This window comes from Staurois parvus, unplaced genomic scaffold, assembly GCF_062004578.1.
Source record: "Staurois parvus isolate SC_StPar_1 unplaced genomic scaffold, SC_StPar_1.0 ptg000201l, whole genome shotgun sequence".
NCBI lineage: Eukaryota > Metazoa > Chordata > Amphibia > Anura > Ranidae > Staurois > Staurois parvus.
In genome coordinates this window covers 575,001-602,908 of record NW_028317997.1, presented here as the reverse complement: position 1 = coordinate 602,908, position 27,908 = coordinate 575,001, and the positions used below count along the sequence as shown (strand labels likewise).

Genomic DNA, 27,908 nt, shown 5'->3' with positions numbered 1-27,908 from the left:
CTAGCAAATAAATATGCCTTTTCATATTATCCATAAAACAAAGAACTCACCAACAGGTTCTCGGGCTTGAGGTCCCTGTGTACGATATTCTTGCTGTGGATATACACTAAAGCCTTGCATAAGTCAGACATCATAAGTGCTGCATCATGTTCAGTAAATTTAATGCTTTCAGTAATAGCATCAAATAAATCCCCCCCTTTAATGTACTCCAATATCAAATAAATTTCATTATCAGTCTCAAAATCATCAATAAGTTTTACTATATTTGGGTGGGAAAGCAATTTTATTATGCCAACTTCATTTTTAATGATATCTTCTTTACCTATTAGTTTAGCCTTATCAATAATTTTCATGGCATACTCTTCATTCGTTTTTCGAAGTCTACACTCTTTGACAACTGCAAAATTTCCATCTCCGATGGTCCTGCCAATCTCATAATGTATTTGTATATCCAGATGGTCTTTTACACAATGTGTTCTGCTAGTGCTCAACACGGCCTTTTCATCTTCTCTTCTTGGTAGTCCACCTTCCACCTTTTGTTCTTTAGAGTCAATATTGTTCATTATGTCCTTTTTATTGTTGGATTCATTGTCCTCCACTATTCTGTCTACTTTTATTCGTATGTTTTCTTTTGTGTCTTCCAGGAAATCCTCAATAAGCCTACCATTATGTTTTAATGTCAAGCAGTTGGAATGCTTCCCATCCCATTTTCTTCTGTCTCTTTGGCATTTATTTTTAAAACACTCATGCCTTTGCATACTATGGCCGTGTATTCTGGAATGAGGATAGTGTGTTTTCTCATACAGTTCTATGCTGCTGTCCCCCATCTCCTCTACTTCATTGACATCTCTCTTGCTTCTACATCTGTTATGGCAGTTTGTACATGTTAGCATTGGCCTTTCTTCCTTATAGCTTCCAAATGGTATTTTCTTGTGCTTTTCATTCAAAGCAGCATTGCCTGATGATGTATCTGTGTTCATTTCAGTGTATAGTCCATGCTTAATTGTATACTCTTTGCATTGCTCACATTGGTTGGCACAAACTAGACTTGAAGTCAAGAGTTTATTTGGTTTGCAATGGCAAAGTTCAAGTTTTTTCATTTTTTCAGACAAATTTTCTTGATGATTTTTGATCTTTTCTTGTTTTTTGCTTTTCCTTGTTACGTCTGGCTTTTGTTTGACACGACACTTTACATCATGTTTGGTTGTCAGTCTTGGAGACATAGTATCGCATTTGTTGACCAAGTCTGTGTCTTCATAGCCACTGTCGATAGTTTGTCCATTTTCATTTAATTTGCATCTATGTCTTTCATAATGATCTGGGTGCTTTGTTAAAAGCCTATCAGGATAAAGTTCATTAAACACAACTTCAATGCATTTCATGGTCAGCTGTTCCTTACCCAAAGCTATAAAAATGTCATCCCCGCGAAAGAAATCACACACACTACGTATTTCTTTGCCTTTCATGTTATACAGTTTTCTTACATGGTCATTTTTCCACCTAGGCAATCCCAGGCCCTCAGATATATCAGCAACAAGCTGCTCAAAGGTCTGCACTGACCTTCTATTCAACAGCAAAGTGATTTTCTTCAGAGGGTGATTTCCTGGCTTAACTACTGTCACAATTCTTGGTTTTACAGGACTGTTTTCTGAATGTATTGTGTGAAAACCATTTCGAGAGTGGAAATACGGCGATGTATAGCTGTTCAGTCCATGGAATGGTTTCCCATGTGCTGCGTGGCCTATAGGTGGACATGTGACTTGGTGTTTCCTGTCTGTAGACCTTGAAGTTATATTGTTATATAAATGATGAAACAATGTTTGATGACCTGAAATAATGCAAACAAATATAAGTTAAATAAAAATGAAAATTGTAAAATAGACATATCTATAATAAATATATAAAATTATACAATAGTTAAATACAAACTATAAACAAAAAATAATAATCTTCCTTAAAAAGTTAAAGTGGTTCTAAAGGCAAAAGCTTTTTTACCGTACTGCATTCTATGCATTAAGGTAAAAAAACCTAATGGGTGCCGCTTCCCCCTCAGCCCCTGTTTATACTTACCTGAGCCCCATCCCGATCCAGTGATGTGCAGGAGAGCTGGGTCTCTCCTGGATCTTCCTCTCCTCATTGATTCACACAGTAGCAGGACCCATTGACTTCTGCTGCTGTGAATCACAGCCAGTGAGCCAATGAGGAGAGAGCAGGGGGGCGGGGCTGAGCCACACTCTGTGTGTCCATTCAGAAGAGCGTGGCTTGGGAAAGAGCCTGTTCGAGTGCCCCCATAGCAAAAGGTTTGCGATCGGGGACACTCAGCAGGGGGGAGGAGCCAGGACTGCCTGCCGGGGACCAAAAAAAAGAGGATAAGGCTGCTCCGTGCAAAACCATTGCACAGAGCAGGTAATTATAACATGTTTGTTATTTTTTTTTTTTTCAGCCTCTACAATCACTTTACCTTACTCATACCAAGGTAAACACCAAGCAATCAGTTAAATACACAAATGAAATATTTCTCTCCAGCCATTCCTGAGTTTTACACATTCCTATCAGACAACACAAATATGTTGGTGTCCTGGTGTTTTAAAAGCAATACAGTCTGGTCAACTCCCTCCATACAGCCTGTAACTGGACAATGAAGGCGCTGCGCTGGACTGATGGTCATTTTTCTGCTCTCTCTTGCAATTACCACGCTCCCTGTCAGCCTATGTTCGCACACCACACCTAAGAGTCAGATAGAAAGCCAAATTCAGATACTTACACTTGTTGCATCTAAAAATAAATGATATGCATAACTGCATTAATATGTGTTATTTTATTGTGCATAATCAGGGGTTCATCATTGCAATATGTTTTTTACTGCAGCTAGTACTAATGTCAGTACTAAAGTCTTAGTTCAAAATATTTTCTCTACAGAGGCTTCACTTGGCCCCTAAATATGCCTGAACTCTACATACTACCGTATATACTCGAGTATAAGCCGACCCGAATATAAGCCGAGGTACCTAATTTTACCACAAAAAACAGGGAAAAACTATTGACTCGAGTATAAGCCGAGGGTGGGAAATGAGGCACCCACTAGTCAATGTAAAAAATAAAGTGGGAGGAATAGTGCCCCATCATTAGTATCAGTGGGAGGAATAGTGCCCCATCATTGGTATCAGTGGGAGGAATAGTGCCCCATCATTGGTGTCAGTGGGAGGAATAGTGCCCCATCATTGGTGTCAGTGGGAGGAATAGTGCCCCATCATTGGTATCAGTGGGAGGAATAGTGCCCCATCATTGGTGTCAGTGGGAGGAATAGTGCCCCATCATTGGTGTCAGTGGGAGGAATAGTGCCCAATCATTGGTATCACTGGGAGGAATAGTGCCCCATCATTGGTGTCAGTGGGAGGAATAATGCCCCATCATTAGTATCAGTGGGAGGAATAGTGCCCCATCATTGGTGTCAGTGGGAGGAATAGTGCCCCATCGTTGGTGTCAGTGGGAGGAATAATGCCCCATCATTAGTATCAGTGACACCAATGATGCGGCACTATTGCTCCCACTGACACCAATGACACTTGCTGACCCCTGTTGCAGTATGGTGCTGCTGCAGCCAGCATATGTGGTTGCAGCAGCACCTCTGCACTGCACACTTGCCGGCTTTTCCCTCACTCGATTTCCGCGGGTGCGCTCGGCTCCGCCTCCTCGCCCGTGATTGGCCGCCTGTGTACCTTTCCTGAGCTACAGTTCTGGCGGCCAATCACCGGTGAGGAGGCGGAGCCGAGCGGCAGGAGTGAGGGAGTGGCCGGAGTGACGGAAGGAGCAGCGCTTCCTGGATGGATCATCGTAGGAGCCAGGTAAGAGATAGCAGCCCTCTGCCCACCCCTGTACGCGCCCCCCTTGACGGAGCCTCGCGCCCCCCCTGGGCAGACGTTGACTCGAGTATAAGCCGAGGGGGCCGTTTTTCAGCACAAAAAATGTGCTGAAAAACTCGGCTTATACTCGAGTATATATGGTACTTCACTACCTTTTGTCCTTTCCCAGTTAAATACAACTACCTTTGTAAAAGCCCACTCTGGCAAGTGTTGTAGGCTCATGTAGTCATTTTTGGTCACTTTGCCGTACAGTAGTATCATTCTCATCAGATCATTCTTGAAAAATCACTATTCAAGTGCTTTATAGCTTTCATTTTCCATCCAGGGGACCGTACCCTAGTGACTCCTATTGTAACTACCATTGTAACTGGTCCCTTCATAACCCCCATGTAGATCAAGTGGCTCTTTGGTTGATGGCATAATTTAAGCTAAGGAACAGTGGGTAGACAGATGACAGCAGTGTGTGAGTAATGTGGGCTGTGACAGCGGACATAGACCCGCCCAAGTAACGCCTAACCAGAAAACTAACATCCCACTGCACCATGGGTTGTCTAGTTTCCTGATGCTGAAGGGGGAATGATCCAGAAACCACTAAACCGCTCATCCACTCCCTCATCACGACTCGACTACTGCAACTCCCTCCTCACTGGCCTGCCTCGCTGCTGGCTATCCCCGCTTCAGTCGATCCTGAATACGGCTGCCAGACTCATTCACCTTTCCAACTTCCTCGTTTCCGCCACCCCCCTCTGCCAATCCCTCCACTGGCTTCCGATTGCGCAACGGATCAAATTCAAAATCCTAACATTGACGTACAAAGCCGTCCACCACACTGCCCCGAACTACATCACCGACCTAATATCCAAGTACCGCCCAGCACGCACACTCCGCTCCTCACAAGACCTCCTTCTCTCTAGTTCCCTGGTCTCCTCCTCCCATGCCCGCCTCCAGGACTTCTCCAGGGTGTCACCCATCCTCTGGAACTCCCTGCCCCAACCCATCAGATTATCACCTACTCTCCTCTCCTTTAGGCGCACCCTGAAAACCCATCTCTTCAGGGAAGCCTACCCCACCCCCTGCTAAACTGCCGACCTCCTCCACTCTTCCTACCACTCCATCCCCCACAGCTATCTCCTCCTGTGCCACGATCCCCTCCCTCCTAGATTGTAAGCTCGAAAGAGCAGGGCCCTCGATCCCCTCATGTTTTGCATTATATTGGTATTGAACTGTCACATGTTCTGTCCCCCTTTGTAATGTACAGCGCTGAGCGAACTATTGGCACTTTATAAATACTGTATAATAATAATAATATGTGATATAAATTATTACCCACCTACATAGAACTGCTAGAGAAGAAGGAAATAAGGATTTGGAAAAAAATCACTGATACATATACAGTATATCCATATTTTATTGGCTTTGGATGACTAAAAGGGATCATAATTATAAACAGGGGACCAACAGGAAAAGTTAAGTTTTCTGAAAGGTATCCTGGAGTTGGGCTTTAAAACAGAAAATGTTCACAATCTACCAGCAAACTGAAATACTAAAATCTGTTATAATGGATACACTGTTAACCGAGAACTACAACAATGTTACTTCTCACCGTCTGCATAGAATTTATCCTAGAATCTGAATTAGGTTTGAGGGTATCTATGACAAGTAACATTAACACAAAACACTTTGTCCTTGCTCCTCTCTGCTTGGAGATATGCATGTCTGATCCATGTGCTCCTAATGAACAAGTTTTAAATACTGATGTTACTTTGCTTAAGTTGCACACATTCTTCCATTATGTGCAAGGTGTAATCTACATCAGGTAATGTAAGATCAGTAATGACACTGGTGGTTTTAATGTAAATAATTAACAGTGCTAGTGAAGTGCAAGAGAATGGTATAACTAGGGCTGAACTCAATACGAAAATGATCTGTACTGTAACTAAACTCTCCTTATTACATTTGCATAGTGTGATGGAAATAAATCTTATCACAGGCATTCCCTTTCAGTAAGTAAATGTTACATAGGGAAAGTTTATACCAAAGTAAACCATCAACCCAAATACTTCAATTACTTTAATGTAATAATACGTGGAATGCAATCACTATTTATAAGTCCTATTTAAAAGTGGTATTTAGATTTGTATTTGTATCTAGCTCACCGCTAAAGCACCTTACAATGATAAATACTCTGTTAAGAACAGATGGTAATGTAATACTGTCTTGCCATTAAGAAGCCTCATTTGGCTCTTTACATCATTGTTACACAATAAGGGGATATATTATTTCTTTTTAATTCAAGTGTCCAGGTCAGCTCTTGTTCACTGGAAAAGTGACCTTATGTTTCACTATGTAAGATGCAGGCACACATTCTCTGCCAGTGTGTTAAGATGAAGAATAAGGGAACTTCTGACAAGCTTCAGGTACATCTGCTTGTTAAATTTAATGTTAAAGAAATAGTATCAGCTAAACTAAATGTAGGGAGTAGTGTCAATAAATACTTCTACTTGAACTGCACCTGTTGTGACCTAAAGATCACTGGAGAAAGTGCAGAGAAGGGCAACCCAGATGATACGAGGCATGGAGGAGCTCAGCTATGAGGAAAGATTGACAAAATAAAAGTGCAGCGCTACAAACAATATCTTTATAGCAATTATGTTAAAATAACTCATGAGAAAAGATGATTGTCCAATGCAATAATATCAGATGTGGTAAGCAGTTCAATTATGAAAAAACTTCCAAAAACGTTGGTGTAATCCAAGCCAATATCGAGGGGTAGATAGATTGCCTACTTACTAGAAGCGCAATCTCAATGCGCATGTACAGGTCACATGTAGCCGAGGTCTCATGTAGGCGCTGCTTGGTGGTACCCAGGTGGTCCCTCAATGATAAGAAGATATTGGTCTGGTCGGATCACACTGCTCCTTGGATCCACGCAGAAGGCTGCCGTGTGGGCTGCAGTACTAGGGCTGGTACAATATCTTCTTATCATTGAGGGACCACCTGGGTACCACCAAGCAGCGCCTACATGAGACCTCGGCTACATGTGACCTGTACATGCGCATTGAGATTGCGCTTCTGGTAAGTGGGCAATCTATCTACCCCTCGATATTGGCTTGGATTACACCAACGTTTTTGGAAGTTTTTTCATACATGAACTGCTTACCACATCTGATATTATTGCATTGGACAATCATCTTTTCTCATGAGTTATTTTAACATAATTGCTATAAAGATATTGTTTGTAGCGCTGCACTTTTATTTTGTCAATTTCAGTTGGAAAGGTTTTATGGTTCCTTTTAGTGCATTTGCCGCTCACTGGAGTGTGCTCACTAACTTATCTACATATATGAGGAAATATTAGAGGAACTGAATTTATTCTCTCTTGAGAAGAGGAGATTAACCATTAGCCGCCCGGCCTATAGCCGTTTGGCGGCCGTAAAAATGCTTAAGCTTTCCGGGGTGTACGCCATTTGGCGTCCTCCCGCACATGCGCAATTCGCGCGGTTGCAGAGCCACGCAGCGGCGTGATCTGTCACCGGCCGTGTACCTCGGACACAGCCGATGACAGATCTGAGTACCGGCCGCCGTTGCCGGTACCATGTGACCTGCTGTGACCAATCACAGCAGGTCACATGACAGTTGTATACAATGGATGGCTTCATTCATGCCATCCATTGTATACTAGTACCTAGCTGTGAATGGTCACAGCAGGTCACATGCACATGTCATGTGATTAGCTGTGGCCAAATCACAGCTAAGCACAAAAAAAAAAAAACCCTGAATGAATCGATGTCATTCAGGTAAATGCTTGCTTATAGCAAACTAATTCTTTGCTATAAGCAAATTGTGTAAAAAAAAAAAAAAATACTGATCACTTCCTCAAAGTAGTACAATGTTACTATGGTAACATTGTACTACTTTGGTCATAGTAAAATATGAAAAGAAAATCTTAAAAAAATAAAAAAAAATGTAATAAAAAATAAAAATAATAAAAAAATAAAAAAAATATATATATTTTTTTTCATACTGTCACCAGTCAGTGTCCCTGCTCACCGCCATGCCAGTTATATGGTAACGCTGTACTGCACTGGTGACAGTATGTAAAAAAAAATAGTGAAAATTTTTTTAATTTTTTCATTTTCCGAACAATTATGACAAAAAAAATACAACTTCAAAAAACTCGCCATGCCTCTTATGAAGTACGTTGGACTGTCTACTCTGCAAAAAGGGGTCATTTGGGGATATCTGTACTATTCTGACATTTGGGGGAAATCTGTACTATTCTGACATTTGGGGATATCTGTACTGTCCTGACATTTGGGGGATATCTGTACTGTCCTGACATTTGGGGGATATCTGTACTGTTCTGACATTTGGGGGATATCTGTACTGTTCTGACATTCTTGGACCTCAAGAAATTAGATTGGCTGTCAGTACTTCAGGATTGATCAATTTTCAGATCTATCCCATAGTTTTTGAACTCTATAACTTTCCTACAGACTAAATAATACATCCTAATTTGGGTTATTTTCACCAAAGACATGTAGCAGAATACATCTCGGCCTAAATTTATGAAGAACAATTATTTATTTGTAAACTTTTATAACAGAAATAAAGAAAACGTGGTTTTTTTTCAATATTTTTTTTTTTTTTTTGTTAATTTAGCAAAAAATAAAAACCCCAGCGGTGATTAAATACCACCAAAAGAAAGCTCTAGTTGTGTGAAGAAAATGATAAAATTTTAGTTTGGGTACAATGTTGTATGACCGCGCAATTGTCATTCAAAATGTGAGAGCGCTGAAACGTGAAAAATGGCCTGGGCAGGAAGGTGTAAAATTGCCCGGTATTGAAATGGTTAAGGGTGGATATGATCTCCATGTATAAATACATCAGTGGTTCATATAGTAAACTCGGTGTAGAGCTATTCCCCCTGAGGTCATCACAAAGGACAAGGGAACACTCTTTACATCTGGAGGAAAAGAAATTTAATCTCCAAATACGGAAAGGTTTCTGCACAGTGAGAGCTGTGAAAATGTGGAATAGACTCCCTCAAGAGTTGGTAGTGGCCAGCTCAGTGGATTGCTTTAAAAAAGTCCTGGATTCTTTCTTGGATACCCAGAATATAACTGGATACTAGCATTTATAGGTAAACTTGATCCAGGGAATATCCAATTGCCTCTCGGGGGATCAGGAAGGAATTTTTTTCCCTGCAGGAGCAAATTGGATCATGCTTTGCTGGGTTTTTTTTGCCTTCCTCTGGATCAACTGTGGATGTAGGATTATAACTTTTTTTTTCATGGTTGAACAGGATGGACTTTTGTGTTATTTACTAAAACTGGTGAGTGCAAAATCTGGAGCAACTCTGCAGAGAAACCAACCAGTTTACAGGTTTATTGCGAAAGCTGTAACTGAACATGCTAGTTGTTAGATTGCTGATTGACTATCATGCACAACTGCACCAGATTCTGAGTGCACCAGTTTTAGTATCTAAGATACAGCAATACAGCTAAAATGTCTGAGGTGCCTTATATGTGATTGACTTAAAAAGTACGTGTGACCCTTTTGAGTCCCATGAATTTTAGGCCCTGGCCTTCACTTCTTAGGGCCTTCACTACACCCAACTTTTAACTACAAAAGCCTTTAACCTCCTTAGCGGTTTTCCTGAGTGTAGCTTAGGGTAAAATTTGAGTACCAAGAGCGGTAACCCCGAGCTACACTCGGGCTTACCATGCGGCGTTGCTCAGGGAGTCCCTGCAGCACTTACCTTATCCTTCGCTCCCGCGATGTGTCCCCTGCAGCGTCCCCGGCCATCTCCTGCGGCCGATGCCGGCATCCGGCTTCTGTGTCCCGGTCCCTGTGCCGTCGGGACGTACGGGCGCAGGAACCGGCGGAAAATTTGAAATTTTTAAAAAAATTTCATTTTTGCTGTCATTGCTGTTTCAATACATTTCACATACATTTTGTCCCGAGTGCTTTGTCCGGCGCCCTGCCTGCATTGTGACTGTTCTTTCTGCCTGGAAACTTAGAAAAGTCCATGGGGTCCAAAAAGCGTCCCTTTACGTCAAAAGCGGTTTTAGAACAGCGATAGTAAATCAGAACCACTTGCAGAATTGAGTGATAATGATTCGTGGGGGAAATTCGTCATCAGACATTGAAAACGATTTTGCGACTTTGCTCAGCAATGTGCGAATTTGCCTCTGTATTTCAAATTTCAGTGTTTTTGGTTTGATTATATTATTGAATTAAATGTATTATTATTATATTATTATTTTTTATGATTATTTATCAAATTATAATTTATGATTTCGTGTTTCACGTTTTATCCTACCCGGGATGTTTAATAGACTCTTGTTCGTACAGATTTCAGTGAGTTATTCCTAAAAATTACAGCCTACAATAAAAAACTACATATTTTCATGCAAAAAAATGGTACCGCTTTCAGCACAAAAAATCGGAAAGAATCATACCGCCGAGGAGGTTAATGGCCACTAAGGATCTGATATTTAATAGCTGAATAACAATAAAGAAAGACCAGCACATTGAATTGAATCTTTACTGCAAAAACAGTTTCATCAATTTAATATTTGGAGATTGCTGATAGGAAGTGAAAGCAGAGTGGGCACAGTGATGAACTCACATGTGTGGAAGGTTTATTCGTTGCCCAATCAGCAGGACGAAGGGGGTACTTGACCAAGCTCTACTATTTATTGAGGGTCCTGGCTATGCTAGCTGGCTGATGTGTCTAAATCACAGTAGTGGCTCAATAAAAAATAACAAATCTTTAAATAGGTATGATAATGTCATGTGCCTGTGTGGATTTGAACTGGGGTCCTTCCACTACTGTGCAGCAGCCCTGTTCATTCTGCCACTGGGGGATCTGAGTATCTGCACCTCCTACCCTGCTTAGTGCTGGGTGTTTAAGCAAGCATATGTTCAAGCATACAACCCCATTACCCCCCATGATCACAACTGCATGTACTGAGCATACTGTACATCTCAGACCTGTTTTTCCTCATTCTTAATTCAGTTTGTATTGCCAGTAATTTCTATAATAAGCGATAGACTGTCAAATTTACATGAAGGTAAACTGAAGCTCGTCATAAAAATAATGGTGGAAACCATAATTAGGATGGTGCGTCATAAGACTAACCCCAAAAAACCCAATCCAAACTTCAGCCTGATGTTAACAGGCACCAGCACTTGTGTCTTCAGTGCCCCAAGGGTAAGATGGTTTAAAGGGATACATCCAACAGTCCCTGGGACTACAATATTGATATAGAGTAGTAAAGGGAAGGATGGCAATCATTTAAAAGGCTCTTTGGCTCTGCTAAGGTGGCTCACATGCAACCAGGGCTACCCTCAAATGGGCACCTAAGAACATCGCTTAGAGCGTAAAACCATAAGATTGAGCATCAGACATTGGCATTGATAGTATCTTATATAAGTGTGAAATACGGTACCAAATAGGTCTACCAAACTATCCCAATATTCACAAAGAAACTTTCACCCTTGAAAGTGATAAATAATTAAATAACAGTATGAATGGGTCCCCACCTTCTAAACCCCCACCCTATATTTAGTGGCAATCAAATCTTTAAAAAATAAATCTCCACTTCCGGTACGGCGGCCATTTTAGGTCTTGGAAACCGCAGAGTAATCCACCTGGAAGCTGCCTGGTAATCCCTTGAACAGGGAACACATCTACCACGCTCGTTTTTAATGTTTTTGATGTAAGCAGATTGATTATGATTTTGCTCAGTGGTGGTTTAATTTGGTTTTGGTTTTGCACATTTTTTGCACTAAATAGAGTGATACGGAATATTGTCATTAAGATAATGCACTATTGTGAGTTTGTTTTTTTTTGAGGCACTTTCCAACCTTTGGGAGCCAGAGGAAAGGTTCAAACATCTTTAAAGAAATACCAAGTTGGAGTTTGGACATTGCTTTATTTATTTAAATTTTGGACTTTAAATGACACTGAATATTAATTTTACTATATTTGCGAAAATGACTTTATTTATTTATTTATTTTAATTGAACACATTTTGCTTGCATATTTGTATATTTTGGAGATTTATTTTCTAAAGATTTGATTGCCATTAAATATAGGGTGGGGGTTTAGAAGGTGGGGACCCATTCATACTGTTATTTAATTATTGATAGTATCTTGCTGATTTTACTAAAATGAAAGGTATATGCAAGTTCCTGATGCAAATTCACAGTGTTTGGGGGGTCATGTCAAATGTTTTCATGTTATCACCAGAATTTCCAAAACATCTGTTGACATCTGCAACTTTTTCATTGTATATTTTTCTAGTTCAGTGGTGGGGGAATCAGCCTGAACCATGACTACCCTGCTAGAGAACAATTTGAATAATCTTGGTAACAAAAGGTAAATAGGTAGCTAGTGCAATGACATCTTAGGCACTTAAAGTATATTTAAACCCACAAACAAAAAAAATTATACTATGCAACTTACGAATACTTAAATGTGATAATCATCCTAGCAAACCCGCACTGTGCCTGAATGTAAACTGAGCTGGACATGGGCAGCTCAGTGTACATTTTGCAGAAGACTTTATGAAGTCAGGTGGGTTTATTTTGTTGCAGAAGCTGCATTGCATGTCTTTTCTGCAATAAAGAGCCTGTCGTCTCACAGTTTTTTTTAAATCAGATTTTAGTTCCTCCTTAAATGGTTTGTCTCAACCCTCTAATTGCCACTTTTTGTGGACAGTTTGGATTGCAATGAATTTAAAAAATATATGAGAAAACTCCTGCGCTAATATCTGAAGAAGCTATGCAGCCAGCACTAAATAGGTGTACCTTAGCACCAGAAAAAGACTAATATACATATATACGTAGTGCAGCACTATATGGTAATATCACATATATCAAAAAAACAAAAATATTCCTGCGCCAATCAAAAACAATAAATCACCCTTCTAAATTGCTGCTGTGCAAAAAATGTGTAAAAACACAAACAGTAAATTATATAAATAAACAGCGCAACATAGACCTCAATTCACACCACAATAAATCACACAATATGAGTGTCCATTATTAAATCATACGTGTATATATCAAAAAATCTTCAGAAAAAACAAACAATTAAAGTCCCTTGTGAAGATAGCTGAAAATTCCAAATTTTTTTGGTCCAATATTATTGTGGCAATATTACACTATATAAGCTTTCTCTTTGGCGGTATGGTGGAGCCAACTAGGAGGATACGGTGAGGACCTGAAAGAAGATCTATACTTGGAGGGGAGGCTATCAATGAGCTGATGAAAAGGGGGTTTAGGATTCCCTTAAAATCCTTAAAGGCTTCTCACTCACCAAAATCTGGTGAGTGTATATGATGTTGGTGTACACGGGTGAAAGGTGGAAGGCTATACACATCTTTTGGAATTTTCAGCTATCTTCACAAGGGACTTTGTTTGTTTTTTTTGAAGATTTTTTGATATATACACGTATGATTTAATATTGGACACTCATATTGTGTGATTTATTGTGGTGTGAATTGAGGTCTATGTCGCGCTGTTTATTTATATAATATCACATATATATATACCTCAAAACAGATATGACACCAATAATACAGATGACCTAATTGTGCGATGGTCCTTATGTGGATCAACACAAGTGCTCAACAAGTGCATAAATCCTTTAAAGGGATATGTAACATGCACAACACGAGACAAATAAGTGTCCTTGAATGGAAAAAACACTCTTCATGCAGGTGTGCGACCAATACGTGACAATCCTCAGTATCTGGGGTGCCCCCTCACATTCCTGCCCAGGCCCCACAGGGCCAATGAGCCTTGCAGTATTGCTGCTCCAAAGAATAGATTCCTCATTAGTAGTGGTGTTGGGACTCTCTCCTCCTCTATAAACAGGGTCTCCCCTGAGCACTGCTGCTTCTTAGGGCCAATAGCTCTCCATACACGTCCCCAGTAAGACAAGAAAATCCAATATAGTGTAAAACCTTTACATTTATTGAGGTGAAAGAACTTGAATCTACTCACATGTGTAGATATGTCTCAGCATTTTTTTCCACTACAGTATGGGTGTACTGCATGTGTGGGTGTATCCGGGATATCCTGAGGAAGTCACGTGGTCTAGATACGCCAGTAGGAGGGGCTCGAGCGGCAGCGCAACGACATCACATCCGGTGTAGACGCCATCTTGGTGCACCCGGATACATCCACACATGCACTTGTTGAACACTTGTTTTGATCCACATAAGGACCATCGCACAATTAGGTCATCTGTATTATTGGTGTCATATGTGTTTTGAGGTATATATGTGATATTACCATATAGCGCTGCACTACGTACAGTATATATCTATATTAGAATTTAAAAAATAGCTGACTGGCTGGGTCACCAAGTGAAAATAAAAGGAAAAAGCCTAAAGAAAGAACACAAATGCAGCCACCATTATTTAAGGGTTACTAAGCTGAAATATCCACTTGCCAACCATAACACATATATATATAAACCACAGTTTGCAAGTGGTTTTCCATGGTTATGGCTGAAACTATCAGCTATAACCCTGGTATTTTTTTCAGCAGGCAATTGTCTATGACATGAAAGTGGTTTGAGTGGCTAATTATCCGCTGGATCACTTTCAGGAGCAGTGGGAGGGGTTGACCTCTACCCCCTCCTGCTGCTTGCCTGTGTTTTTTGGGCTTACCACTTTCACCAATTTGATCCGGCGGTCTGCGCGGCTGGCCATAGAAGTGTTCAGAGACCAGAGCGTCTCTGATCACCTCTATGATCTTGAAGGACCAAAGCGACGTCATGACTTCACTTCTGGTCTAGGGTGGAAGTAAACATTTTTTTGTTAAAGCGAAAGACTAAAAAAAATGTTTTTTCATCTATTGTTTTAAAGGTAGAGGAGAGATTTGGGTTCTTATAAACCCCAGATCTCTCCATAAAGGGGACATGTCATCCCTTATTTCTATTACAAAGGATGTTTACATTGTGTTTTGTTTTTTATATATGTATAGATACATATATTGTGCTTTTTTTTTTTTCATTAAAGTGTATTTTTCCCCAAAAAATTTGTATTTCAAACATCGCTGCACAAATACCGTGTGACATAAAAATTGCAACGATCGCCATTTTATTCTTTAAGGCAGGGGTATTGAATTAAAATTCAAGGAGGTCCGGTCACTAAAATCTTCTAATGTCCCCATTAGTGTTCCCCGTTACATTAGGTTCCCCCTTCAGAGTAATTTATTACATTGGGTGCCACCATCAGGCTTCCCCCAGAAATCTGTTGCCACTGTCAGAGTACCCACCTATATCAGGTGTTCCCATCAGAGCGCCAATTAAATAATGTGTTCCCATCAGAGTGCCCCCTTACATCAGGCATTCCCATCAGAGTGCCCCCTTACATCAGGCATTCCCATCAGAGTGCCCCCTTACATCAGGCATTCCCATCAGAGTGCCCCCTTACATCAGGTTTCTGCATCAGAAGGCCCCCTTACATTTGGTGTCTCCCATCAGTGTGCCCCCTTACATCAGTTGTCCCCATTAGAGTGTCCTATTATATAAGGTTCCCCCATCATGGTGACACCTTACATAGGGTGTGCCCATCAGCGTGCCCCATTACATTAGGTGTCGCTATCAGAGTGCAACTTTACATCAGTTGTCCCCATCAGAGTGCCCCCTTACATCAAGTATTCCCATCACATTGCCACCTTACATCAGGTATTGCCATCAGAGTACCCCCTTACACTCAAAGTACCCTTTTCCATCATATATGTCCACTTTACATCATATTTCCCATCAGAGTGCCCCTTTCCATCACATGTGCCCATCAGAGTGCCCCTTTCCACAGTATGTGCCCCCTTAGCATAAAATGTGCCCATCAGAGTGTCCCTTAACATAAAATAAGCAGCATGCTGATGGGCACATTTTTTTGTTAAGGGGCACTCTGATGGGCACATGTATATTACGGGGCACTCTGATGGGCACATTTTATGTCAAGGGACACACTGATGAGCACATTTATATTAAGGGGCACTCTGATGGGCCCATCATAGTGCCCCTTAATATAAATGTGCCCATCAAGGTGCTCCAGAAAGAACACACCTTACCTTGAGGGCAGACAGGAGCAGGAGGCAAGAGCTTGCCGGGATCCTTGCTGAAGGGGGCAGGATCTGTGCTTGTGGACAGACAGGGAGCGGGAGTCTGGAAAGACAGTGAGCTGTAAGGGGCGGGGCACATGCGTGATACCATCTGTTGCCAGACGAGTGCTCTGCTGAGCAGCGGATCTGTCATTCTAGTCCGGTGGGCTGTCAGTCCGGGCGGGAACGCTGCTCGGACCATTCTCAGACAGTCTGCCATTTAGTGACCGCTGCACTAGGGTCTCCGCTAAAAAAAATATACAGTCACTTGAGTTTTTGGGTGGAATATGTCAGATTTGGCTTTTTGTTTCTCCACTCTGTTGTGTCATATCAACACAAACAATAGAAAGAAACATGAGAATGCCTAAATATTTGTAATTGCAACCATTTTCTGGGTGAATTGGTGCATTATCTGACAGAAATGCAGGAGTGCCGATATTTTTGGCCATGACTATAATGTTTGAGGGTAAACAAAAAGTGACAGAAAAAGGCTTGGTCTTCAAGTGCATATATAGTATTTTTGCTTTTCCTATCTAGACCAAATATGAACAAAAAATGGAGCTCATACCTTTAAAATTGTTTACGTCTAGGGGCGGACTGACAACTCATGGGGCCCCCGGGCAATAGGGGATCATGGGGCCCCTGTGTCCTTGCCCAAACTCAAAAAAGTCTATGAAAAAGGTACCAGGGGCATCTCATGGGGCCCCCTACTGACCCCGGGCCCTCGGGCAGCGCCCGAGTTTCCAAATGGTCAGTCCGCCCCTGCATCTGCAGTATGTTAAAAACTACTGTATACATTGTAAATTAAAGGATATGCATAGTGGTTCTGAGAATATTTTCTTTATTTAATATGGTCTGGATTAAAAAATAGGGAAAAAAAATTAAATTAACTACTACTGTATTAATATATTATATTTTCCTTTTGAGAGAAAGGGTGGAGATTTAGGCTGCTTTTCATATATTTTTCTTGTCGCGTTTGCTCTTTTACTGTAAAAAGCTTGTTTGAAGAACTCAAGTTACTGAATCAACAGAGCGATTGATTCCTTATCTGATGCTTGTAGCCAAGGTTTCAATCAGACAATGCAGACCTCAAAGCAAGTGGCTTCTATTCCAGGGGCAGACTGACAACTCATGGGGCCCCCGGGCAATAGGGGATCATGGGGCCCCTGTGTCCTTGCCCAAACTCAAAAAAGCCTATGAAAAGGTACCAGGGCCATCTCATGGGGACCCCGGGCCCTCGGGCAGTGACCTAGTTTCCAAATGGTCAGTCCGCCCCTGTTCTATTCTGATCTCTTCATAGTTAACCACTGTTGCAAAACATAAAATGTTTATTTGTAAGAAGACACTTGTGAAAAAATAATGTAATGTGAAGATCAGGGAAGTTTTATGAAAGCAGTGGGTCTGTGTGCAAGAGCACACCTTGGGCCCTTTTACCAAAGCAAAATAAAGTTGGGATGTGGGTTTTCGTTAGCGTTTGGTGGCTTTATGTAGTGCCTTAGGGTTACGTAGCAAAGTAAAGATGCACGGCAGTGGTGGGGTTAATTGCCTTGTGAAGCCATTTGGATCCAGCTCAGCACCTTCCCTGACAGGGTTGCCAACTGACATAACCAACTGTGATCAATCAGCGCAATCACACTCCCCACCTAAACCCAAATAACTATTAAATACCTCTTTGTTGCTTGCTGAACACAAAAACAGTGGATTCCACCTCACTATCTAAAGATATTCACAAATTACCAGTGCAGCGCAACTCTCTAAATTAATAATTGTTAGAAAACATAAATACTCCTGTGAAAAACATACTGTATACAAGTGATAAACTAAAAAGTCCATAAACAAACCCCTCAGTGACGTGTATCACTTCCGTGAATATCTTCATCTTAATAATATTCAATGATCCTCCTCCACACCAGGTGAAAAACCTGCTCACCTCAAGAAAAGCAAATATGCGCTCATCTGGGTGTACTCGACTCCTCAGTCGCAGTGAGATATCTTCTTATCTCCTTGGGATTATGGTAACGGTAACGTAGTGACAGGACGGGCGTGGTGACGTCATCTCGGACGCGGGCTCCATCTTGGAAATCTAGTGTACATACCCATAACAGGGGATAACGCTCAGTGTACACCAGGGGTGGACTGACAACTCATGGGGCCCCCGGGCAAAAGGGGATCATGGGGCCCTTGTGTCCTTGCCCAAACTCAAAAAAGCCTATGAAAAAGGTACCAGGGGTATCTCATGGGGCCAAAAAGTGACTCATGGGGCCCCCTACTGATCTCAGGCCCTCGGGCAGTGCCCAAGTTTCCCAATGGTCAGTCCACCCCTGGTGTACACTATGGAAATGTGAGTTGGCATTTTATATTCTTCTGGCTGACATTAAAAGCATTTGCAGTATCATGCTCTGGGAGTTTTTTCTGTTTGATATGACCCTATGGTGACCAACGGATACATGTGAGTGCCAGGGACAGGAGATTGGTCCAGAGTATTGGTGGCTACTAAGCATCCAGGAGGGTTCATCTGGAGACGTGATCTTATGTGGGTATTCCACTAAGCGAGTAGGCACTTGTGGTCATATTAAGGCGGTGAGGAGGCACTTTGGCCACTTACGGATATCACATCACAGTGTGTGGCACTTATCATCTGCGGTTTATTCACAAGTGTGTGTGTGTTTTCCTGCACTTCTGGAATTGAAAATATGGACTGATATACAGCATGAAGTATTGAATTGGGACACTTTTTTCACATGTTATTTATTGTGTTCCCCTGCAAGGAATCACCTATTTCACTATTAATTGGTCCCCCATATTGGGGATTCTACATGTGGAGGGTCACGAGCAGGGGTGGACTGAGAACTGCTGGGGCCCCCGGGCAATAGGGGATCATGGGGCCCCTGTGTCCTTGCCCAAACTCAAAAAAGCCTATGAAAAAGGTACCAGGGGCATCTCATGGGGCCCCCTACAGACCCCGGGCCCTCGGGCAGTGCCCGAGTTTCCAAATGGTCAGTCTGCCCCTGGTCACAAGTTTATTTTGTGATCGTTATAGTTTAGCTTATGCATATTTTTGTTATATACGTCTATATAATGCAATATTGGTGAAGTGCTAAAACGGTAACATAGACGTATATAGTGTTTTAGCGCTTCACCAATATTGCATTATATTTTCTTATCTCCTCTCGCCTTCTACTCATTCTGACATCAGGCCAAAATTGATCTCATGCAACAAAAAGATCAAAACATAGTGCTCTCTGTATAACAATTTATTGTATCCCCCACTAAAATAACACTTACAGATATAAAAGCATAAAAAGCATAAAATGTGTATCCACATCCAGCTCACCGCTCCGCTTGAAAAATAGTGGCGGCGCGGTAACACAGTACCAGCTCCTCCTTCCTAGATGCGTTGTGCCTCCTCTCAGGGCTTCCTCAGTAGTGCCAACTGCTCACAACTTTTTTTTTTCACTGACACAGCATAATAAATTTACTAACAGAATGTGTTTTTATTTTACTGACAACCTGAAATATGACAAATAATTGATATTTAAAAACATATAAACAAAATGTAAAAAATTAACAATGCTCATAACAGGTATTCTGCTTGGCTTTACAATGAAAAAGTCAACATGTGAGCATGACTAGCATTATGAAAGACTTGAGGAGCCACAGGACTGAGCAGAAAACAAGTCCAATGATACATGTATCGCGCTGTGGCAAATGGTGATCATGATAGGTTTGCACCTAACAGTAGTAGTGGCTTAAAGGGGAATGATTAAATAGAATCAGCCTAGTCCCTATATACACTCTACAAATATCCGCAGACCTAGTGCCCATAAAATACTCCTAATTACTGTACTGCAACTGAGTCTCACAGACACACATAAACCTCACTACAAAGAATCATTTTAAAAATTGAAAACTTTCATTTACATATGCTTTTCTGCACACAAAAAGATATCATTTTGACTGACTGAACCTACAGTACATTAAAGAAAAACTTCATTAAAACCAGCAACTGTTAAAATAATGAATGCTTTGATCAGGACTATGTAACATACAACATAGAGTATATAGGAGTCAGGGTTTCTTAGGCCCGTGATACCTGAGCGAATGTTTATCAAAAGAATATTTTCACAAGACACGGGTGTCGGAGCAGTGACAGGGATAATCTATTTGCAAAGTAAAACCCCATGTGACTCTAAAACCAGCAGCTATGGGAGAGCCTCAGAGGATCTGTGCTGTGGGGGGCAATCAGTGGTGCTGTGGGGGTCAGCTGGATTACTCCTGGTGTGCAGTGTGTGACAGGGTACAGTGGGCCCCAATCGCAGTGCACTTGCGGCTTTCCTACGGGTTAGGTGTTAGCGTCACTTTGCCATAGCTTTCTATTATAACTTGCAGGTGTGGTGCATGTTCTGAAAGCGCACCAAAACTCCTGTCCTACAGAAGAAGCATCGGCTTATACAGTCAGGTCCATAAATATTGGGACATCGACACAATTCTAACATTTGTGGCTCTATACACCACCACAATGGATTTGAAATGAAACAAATAAGATGTGCTTTAACTGCAGACTGTCAGCTTTAATTTGAGGGTATTTACATCCAAATCAGGTGAACGGTGTAGGAATTACAACAGTTTGCATATGTGCCTCCCACTTGTTAAGGGAACAAAAGTAATGGGACAATTGGCTTCTCAGCTGTTCCATGGCCAGGTGTGTGTTATTCCCCCATTATCCCAATTACAATGAGCAGATAAAAGGTCCAGAGTTCATTTCAAGTGTGCTATTTGCATTTGGAATCTGTTGCTGTCAACTCTCAAGATGAGATCCAAAGAGCTGTCACTATCAGTGAAGCAAGCCATCATTAGGCTGAAAAAACAAACCCATCAGAGAGATAGCAAAAACATTAGGCGTGGCCAAAACAACTGTTTGGAACATTCTTAAAAAGAAGGAACGCAACGGTGAGCTCAGCAACACCAAAAGACCCGATGTCCCAATATTTATGGACCTGACTGTATGTCTCCTGCTTCCTCCACGGCCGGCTGCTTCCTCCGCTGCCAGCTCTATGCAAACTCTGATGGCAGGGATGGCAGGTCAGTAACCCATCAATTGAAATCTCGACCTGCCTACCCACTATCCCAGAGCATGAGGTCATGGGCCACATCAGAGCACCATTGCTCTGCAAGATGAAATAAAGCCTTGGAGTTTTTACATTCATGGTGTGCTGATGACCCTTTTTATATCTACACCAAATGTGCAAGGTAGCACATGAATCTTGCACCCAGTCAAAATTGTTGGAGGGGCAGATGGAGGGCGAGCTTGCTTGTAACGGAACCGGTACCCAGTCCACACTTGGGTATTTTCTGTTATACTGAAGCTTCCCTGTCCAAACACAAATCCACGGACCACACCCGCTGATCATGCAGGAAATAAGACAGCACCAGACTCCCTTCAGACAGGAAGTCAACTCTTTTATTTTTACACAAAACACAATATATATATACACAGGGTGGGGAAACACAACCAGGAACAGTAAACACATTATCAGCCTGCCCCATCAGTGGGAAGGGCTACAGGAAACACCCCTCCTACCCAACCAAGACACAGAACAGTGGGATGCAGCACATGGCAAAGGACAATGGACAGCCATGTGGCAGGGAACAAAGGACAACACACCAATACACAATAGACAGACATTCACATCTACACCCTGTACCCCTTAACAGGCACAGAGTGGTTAAACATAAGAATTTGGGAAGATGATACAGGGGTCCCCCCACCCCCAAAAGTCACTCCCGTCACATTGCTGTTCTATTTTATCCATGATGCAGGTTAAAATGCAATAATTCAATAAAAAGGAATCAGCTGTGTAGGAAGAATGAAGCTGGATGAGGAAAAGTTATGTTTTACTAACAGGATGAGGTCACTGAAGACAGTCCAGTTTAAAATATCTTACACATTGGCAAGACTGAGCACAGCAAAAAGACACAGGGTGGATACATCAACAAAGTCTCTCACAGGCATACATTTCAAGGAATACAGGTGTTTCCAGATGTGCTATTTAAACTCTTCTGTGGAAGCACAAAGAAACAGACAATGCTGAGGACAAAAATACAGTGGTCGCCCAAGCATGCTTATTGCAGCAGAAGAAAAGCACATCATGCTGACATATATGTGCATTTGGAAGATGCCAAGTGGCACCATCATCTCAGACTTGGCAGAAAACAGTGGGACCTTGGTACTCCCCTCTACTGTCCTGAGATGTTTAGTCATATATGTAAGACTTGCAGCCAGGGGTGGACTGACCATTTGGAAACTCGGGCACTGCCCGAGGGCCAGTAGGGGGCCCCATGAGATGCCCCTGGTACCTTTTTCATAGGCTTTTTTGAGTTTGGGCAAGGACACAGGGGCCCCATGATCCCCTATTGCCCGGGGGCCCCATGAGTTGTCAGTCCGCCCCTGCTTGCAGCTAAAAAGCCCTACCCCAGATGTGGAAACAAGACCAATTAACTTGTGCATGCATGAAAATACAAGAACAAATGTGCAGGAAAATGTCAGTAGATCCTCTGGAATGATGAGTATAGAATTTTGGAATTTATAGCTGTATCAGAAAGCAATTGATTTGCTGAAGGTCAGAAGAGTGGTATATGAATGAGCATCTACAGGCAACAGTGAAGCATGGTGAAGGTTCCTTGAAGGCTTGGGACTTTATTTCTACATGGAGTTGGAGATTTGGTTAGAAATAATGGTCTCCTCAATGCCAAAAATTACAAGCAGATACATATCTATCATACAATACCTTTAGGAAGGCATCTGATTGGACACAATTCATTTTGCTGCAGGACCATTACTCCAAACATGCAGCCAAAGTCATACAGAACTATCTTCAGAATAAGGAAGAACAGGGAGTCCTGAAAGAGATGGTATGGCCCCGCAGAACTCTAATCTCATAATGAATGAGTCTGTCTGGGATTACATAAAAAGAAAGAAGCAAATTAAAAACACAGAATAACTGTTGTTAGTTCTTCTAGATCAGGGTGTCAAGCTCCATTTCATCGTGGGCCGTATCAGCATTATGGTTGCCTTCAAAGAGCCGGCTGTATCTCTAAGTCCAGAGCACCCCACCCCCCATCACATCAGATGTCAAGAATCCCACACCCTCCCTAACATCACCATGCACCCCCTTTGAGGGCAGAGCTAGAAAGCAGAAAGTGCAGGGTCTGGAGGAGGACCAGAGTGCAGGGTCTAGAGGAGGACCAGAGGAGGAGTGGAGTCAGTTACCAGAGTCTGCTGAATGCTGAGACCAGGGGAGGTAGAGATGAGGGGGCGCTGCAGCTGCACTGAGAGGTGAAGGATCGGCAGAGGAGTTCTAGTAACCTCTCTGCTGCCGACTGCTGAGACAGGGTGGGGTCAGAGACAAGGGGTACCTTCAGGAGAGGTGCAAGGGCCGCATGAAATAGCCTGGATGGCCAGATTCGGCCCTTGTGTTTGACACCTGTGTTCTAGATATTTGGAACACCCTACATACCAAATTTCCATAGAAACTGTGATTAAGAGTACTAGGGGAATTGATGTTTTTTTAAAGGCAAAGAGTGTACACACCAAACATTGATTTAGGTGTGGTTTACACCTATGCAATTGGTGTGGCCATCATTTGTTCAAGCATTTACTTTATGGGCTGCTGTACCCAGGGGCAGGCTGACCATTTGGAAACTCGGGCACTGCCCGAGGGCACGGGGTCAGCAGGGGGCCGCATGAGATGCCCCTGGTACCTTTTTCATAGGCTTTTTTGAGTTTGGGCAAGGACACAGGGGCCCCATGATCCCCTATTGCCCGGGGGCCCCATGCGTTGTCAGTCTGCCCCTGGCTGTACCTGTGAGAAACACAGGAAAAAGGTTCCTGCATGGGGGTGTCATTAAGAATGAATGGCAGCCCCGCGTGTCTGTAAAAGAGCAGTGCGTTTTGGCTGTAGGTGGTTACGGGTGCGGGAACAGGTGAAATTCTAGCACCCATAACCACCTGCACCTTAAATATTTTGTAAACTGCAAATTTATAAATACAATTTTTTTTACTATCTTACTTTTTCAAAACATTCTCAGCATTTTTACGAATATTTTAAATCATTTGCAAAGAACTGTAAAAACTAAAATAAATGAAATAAAATTGACCTCAAAGCATTATAGTTTCCCTTTCATTACAAGCATTTACTATTGTTATTCATATAATTCAATCCATCAAGATACATGCACAAGAGTGGAAGTTTTGCAAATATAAAATACCAATTTTATGAAAGAAAGGATATCAAAGCTAACATCAGCTAATCCTAGGGGCTCACTGTCAGAGAGTCAGTCTAGTACAGTGATGGCGAACCTTTTTGATCCCGAGTGCCCAAACTGCAACCCAAAACCAACTTATTTCTTTCAAAGTGCCAACACTGCAATGAAACCTGAATATCGAGCTTTTGGTTTAGAAAAAACAACTCGTACAGTAGTGCAAACTAATTAACAGTACAGGGATGACCAGAGACTGCGGACAGTACAGGGATGACCAGAGACTGCGGACAGTACAGGGATGATCAGAGACTGCGGACAGTACAGGGATGATCAGAGACTGCGGACAGTACAGGGATGACCAGAGACTGCAGACACAGTACAGGAGATGACAAGAGACTGCAGACACAGTACAGGGATGACCAGAGACTGCAGACACAGTACAGGAGATGACCAGAGACTGCGGACACAGTACAGGAGATGACCAGAGACTGCGGACACAGTACAGGAGATGACCAGAGACTGCGGACACAGTACAGGGATGACCAGAGACTGCAGACACAGTACAGGGATGACCAGAGACTGCAGACACAGTACAGGGATGACCAGAGACTGCGGACACAGTCCAGGGGATGACCAGAGACTGCGGACACAGTACAGGGGATGACAGACTGCAGACACAGTACAGGGATGACCAGAGACTGCGGACACAGTACAGGGATGACCAGAGACTGCGGACACAGTACAGGGATGACCAGAGACTGCGGACACAGTAGAGGAGATAACCAGAGACTGCGGACATGGTACAGGAGATGACCAGAGACTGCGGACACGGTACAGGGATGACCAGAGACTGCAGACACAGTACAGGGATGACCAGAGACTGCAGACACAGTACAGGGATGACCAGAGACTGCGGACACAGTACAGGAGATGACCAGAGACTGCGGACACAGTACAGGAGATGACCAGAGACTGCGGACACAGTACAGGAGATGACCAGAGACTGCGGACAGTACAGGGGATGACCAGAGACTGCGGACAGTACAGGGATGACCAGAGACTGCTGACACAGTACAGGGATGACCAGAGACTGCGGACAGTACAGGCATGACCAGAGACTGCGGACAGTACAGGAGATGACCAGATACTGCGGACAGCACAGGGATGACCAGAGACTGCGGACAGTACAGATGACTGCTGACCTTTGGGGAGGGAGGGGGAGCAGGTACCTGAATTTGACAGGTACCCGCTCTTACTTCCGCAGAGTTTTTTTTTTATCTTACCTGTTCCTTTATCCAGCCGAGCGCTGTCTTCCCGGCTTCTGTAGTGTGGGCGCTCGTCGGACAGCCGGATGCCCAGTGCGCATGCGCGAGAAGCGCTGCGCTTTGTGATTGGTCCGGCGGCTTCTGGGATCTGTCATGTGTCCCAGGTACCGCCTTACCATTCACAAAGAGCACTGCTTCTTGCGCATGCACACTTGGGACCCGGCTGTCACGCACACTACAGAAGCCGGGAAGACAGCGCGCCGCTGGATAGAGGGACAGGTACGGTCCCACTGCAGAGCTGAGCGGCCGGCCCGGTATTCTGACACGGCGGCGGTGGAAATACCGGACCGGCCGCTCTATATTCGCTCCATAAGACGCACTAACATTTTCCCCCCTTTTTTGGGGGAAAAAAAGTGCGTCTTATGGAGCGAAAAATACGGTATTCTCCTGGCGTGCCCAAAGATAAGGCTCGGCGTGCCGTCTGTGGCACGCGTGCCACGGGTTCGCCATCACTGGTCTAGTATGATTATTCAGTGTTGCTTGGCTCACTTATGAGTCAGATGTTCTCTTCATAAGATAATATATAATAAATCATTGCAAGGCTGGGAAAAGATACATCTTCATGTAGAGCAATATTTTAAAAATATTTCCGGACAAAGTTACACATATATATTTTTCTCCAAAAAGCAAACTGTCTACTTAATATAATTAAAAGATTTCCAGAAAAAAATACAAGAAATCACTGTGATGAAGCCTTTATACTGTTACCGTGGGTCCCCACGTTTTTTTTCTCCTAATAGTTGTTTAGCATCAAGGCCCCAGCGTGTGGATAGAGGAAGACCACTCCTATCAGTCTTTTTTCCTTTTCCACTGTCTCTGCTCTTTTTCTCATCCCTCTTTTGTTTCCTTCTACCCTTAGGCCCCATACTGATCCATACCTGACAATCACATATATATTATTATTATTATACAGTATTTATATAGCGCCAAAGGGTTTGCTCAGAGCTGTACATTAGCGAGGGGGACAGAACATGAGACAATACAGTACAATACAATACACAAGGGGTTCGAGAGCCCTGCTCTTTCGAGCTTACAATCTAGGAGGGAGGGGGTAGAGGTACAGGTGGAAGTGGCTGTGGGGGATGGAGTGGTAGGAGGAGTGGAGATCGGTTGTTAGGTGAGGGTGGGGTAGGCTTCCCTGAAGAGATGGGTTTTCAGGGTGCGCCTGAAGGTGAGGAGGGTAGGTGACAGTCTGATGGATTGGGGTAGGGAGTTTCAGAGGATGGGGGAAGTCCTGGAGAAATCCTGCAGTTGGGCGTGGGAGGAGGAGACCAGGGAGCTAGAGAGTAGGAGGTCCTGTGAGGAGCGAAGGGCAAGGGTAGGGTGGTATTTGGGTATCAGGTCAGTTAGGTAGTTTGGGGCAGCATTGTGAATATATATATGAGCATTTTCACCGTTCCTTTTCATCTCAGTGCATATCATCTTTATTTTACAGCTCTAGCAGACCCCACAAGATATTTCAATATCTTTTTACAAAATATTGTGGCTATGAAGACAAAAGAGCATTTGTGAGGTCAGATCACTGATGTTGGACAAGAAGACCTGGCTTACAATTGACATTTCAACTAATCCCAAAGGTGTTCTATAGGGCTGAGGTTAGGGGTCTGTGTAGACTACTCACATTCTGTCAGAGATCGCTGCGGCGCTGGTCCCGACGCAGGCACAGTGCGCCGCCTCGCACGGGGATGCAGGCACTAGGTCCGGGCCGGCCGTGGCGGCAAACTCGCGCATGCGCACTGAGTGACACGGGTGCACGGCAGGCACCAATGGCAGCGCAGGGCGCGGTATTTAAATCTACTACTTTAAATTTACTCTGCGGGAGCCCTCGGCAGATACCTCTACCATTGGTGGGTGTGCCCAGTAGTCGCGACCTGGTCTCGGAGCGCTCCAAGTCCATCCCCACCATCAGGGGCCCTGGGGAACAAGTGCTCCGGGGCTTAGACTCCGCGCTCTGGAAGCACCTGACCAGTGGATTGCTAGAGGTACCGCCGGGCGGTCCTTTACACATTCCTTCAAACCAGACACATCAAATGATGTATTTATATCTATAGAGATAGCTTTGTGCATCTAAACTCAGTCATTTGGAAGAGTGCCTGCATACTTTTGTCAACAGTGCATTTCATCTTCGTTTAGAGGTTCACTCTCTGAGATGACGCTTTTCATAACAAATCACACTATCCCCACCATTTTGAATATTATTTTTAAATTCTCCATAATTGTAAATCTTTCATCTAGGAGCTTATGGAAAAGTAGTATATATTTAAATAAAAGATTCACTTGACCCTATGCTGTTTGCTCCCTTATGGAAAAATCAAAATAAAAAAAG

The 27,908-nt window shown here is 42.9% G+C and overlaps 1 protein-coding gene across 1 annotated transcript in view; it reads right to left on the bottom strand.

The window, feature by feature from the left end:
* The window catches only part of DCLK3 (doublecortin like kinase 3), a 77,374-nt gene that overhangs the window by 46,786 nt on the left and 2,680 nt on the right, over positions 1-27,908 (bottom strand). Inside the window, exon 2 of the mRNA XM_089678255.1 lies at positions 51-1,828. Coding sequence (XP_089534381.1) covers positions 51-1,828 — 1,778 coding nt within the window. The remainder of the gene's footprint in view (positions 1-50; positions 1,829-27,908) is intronic.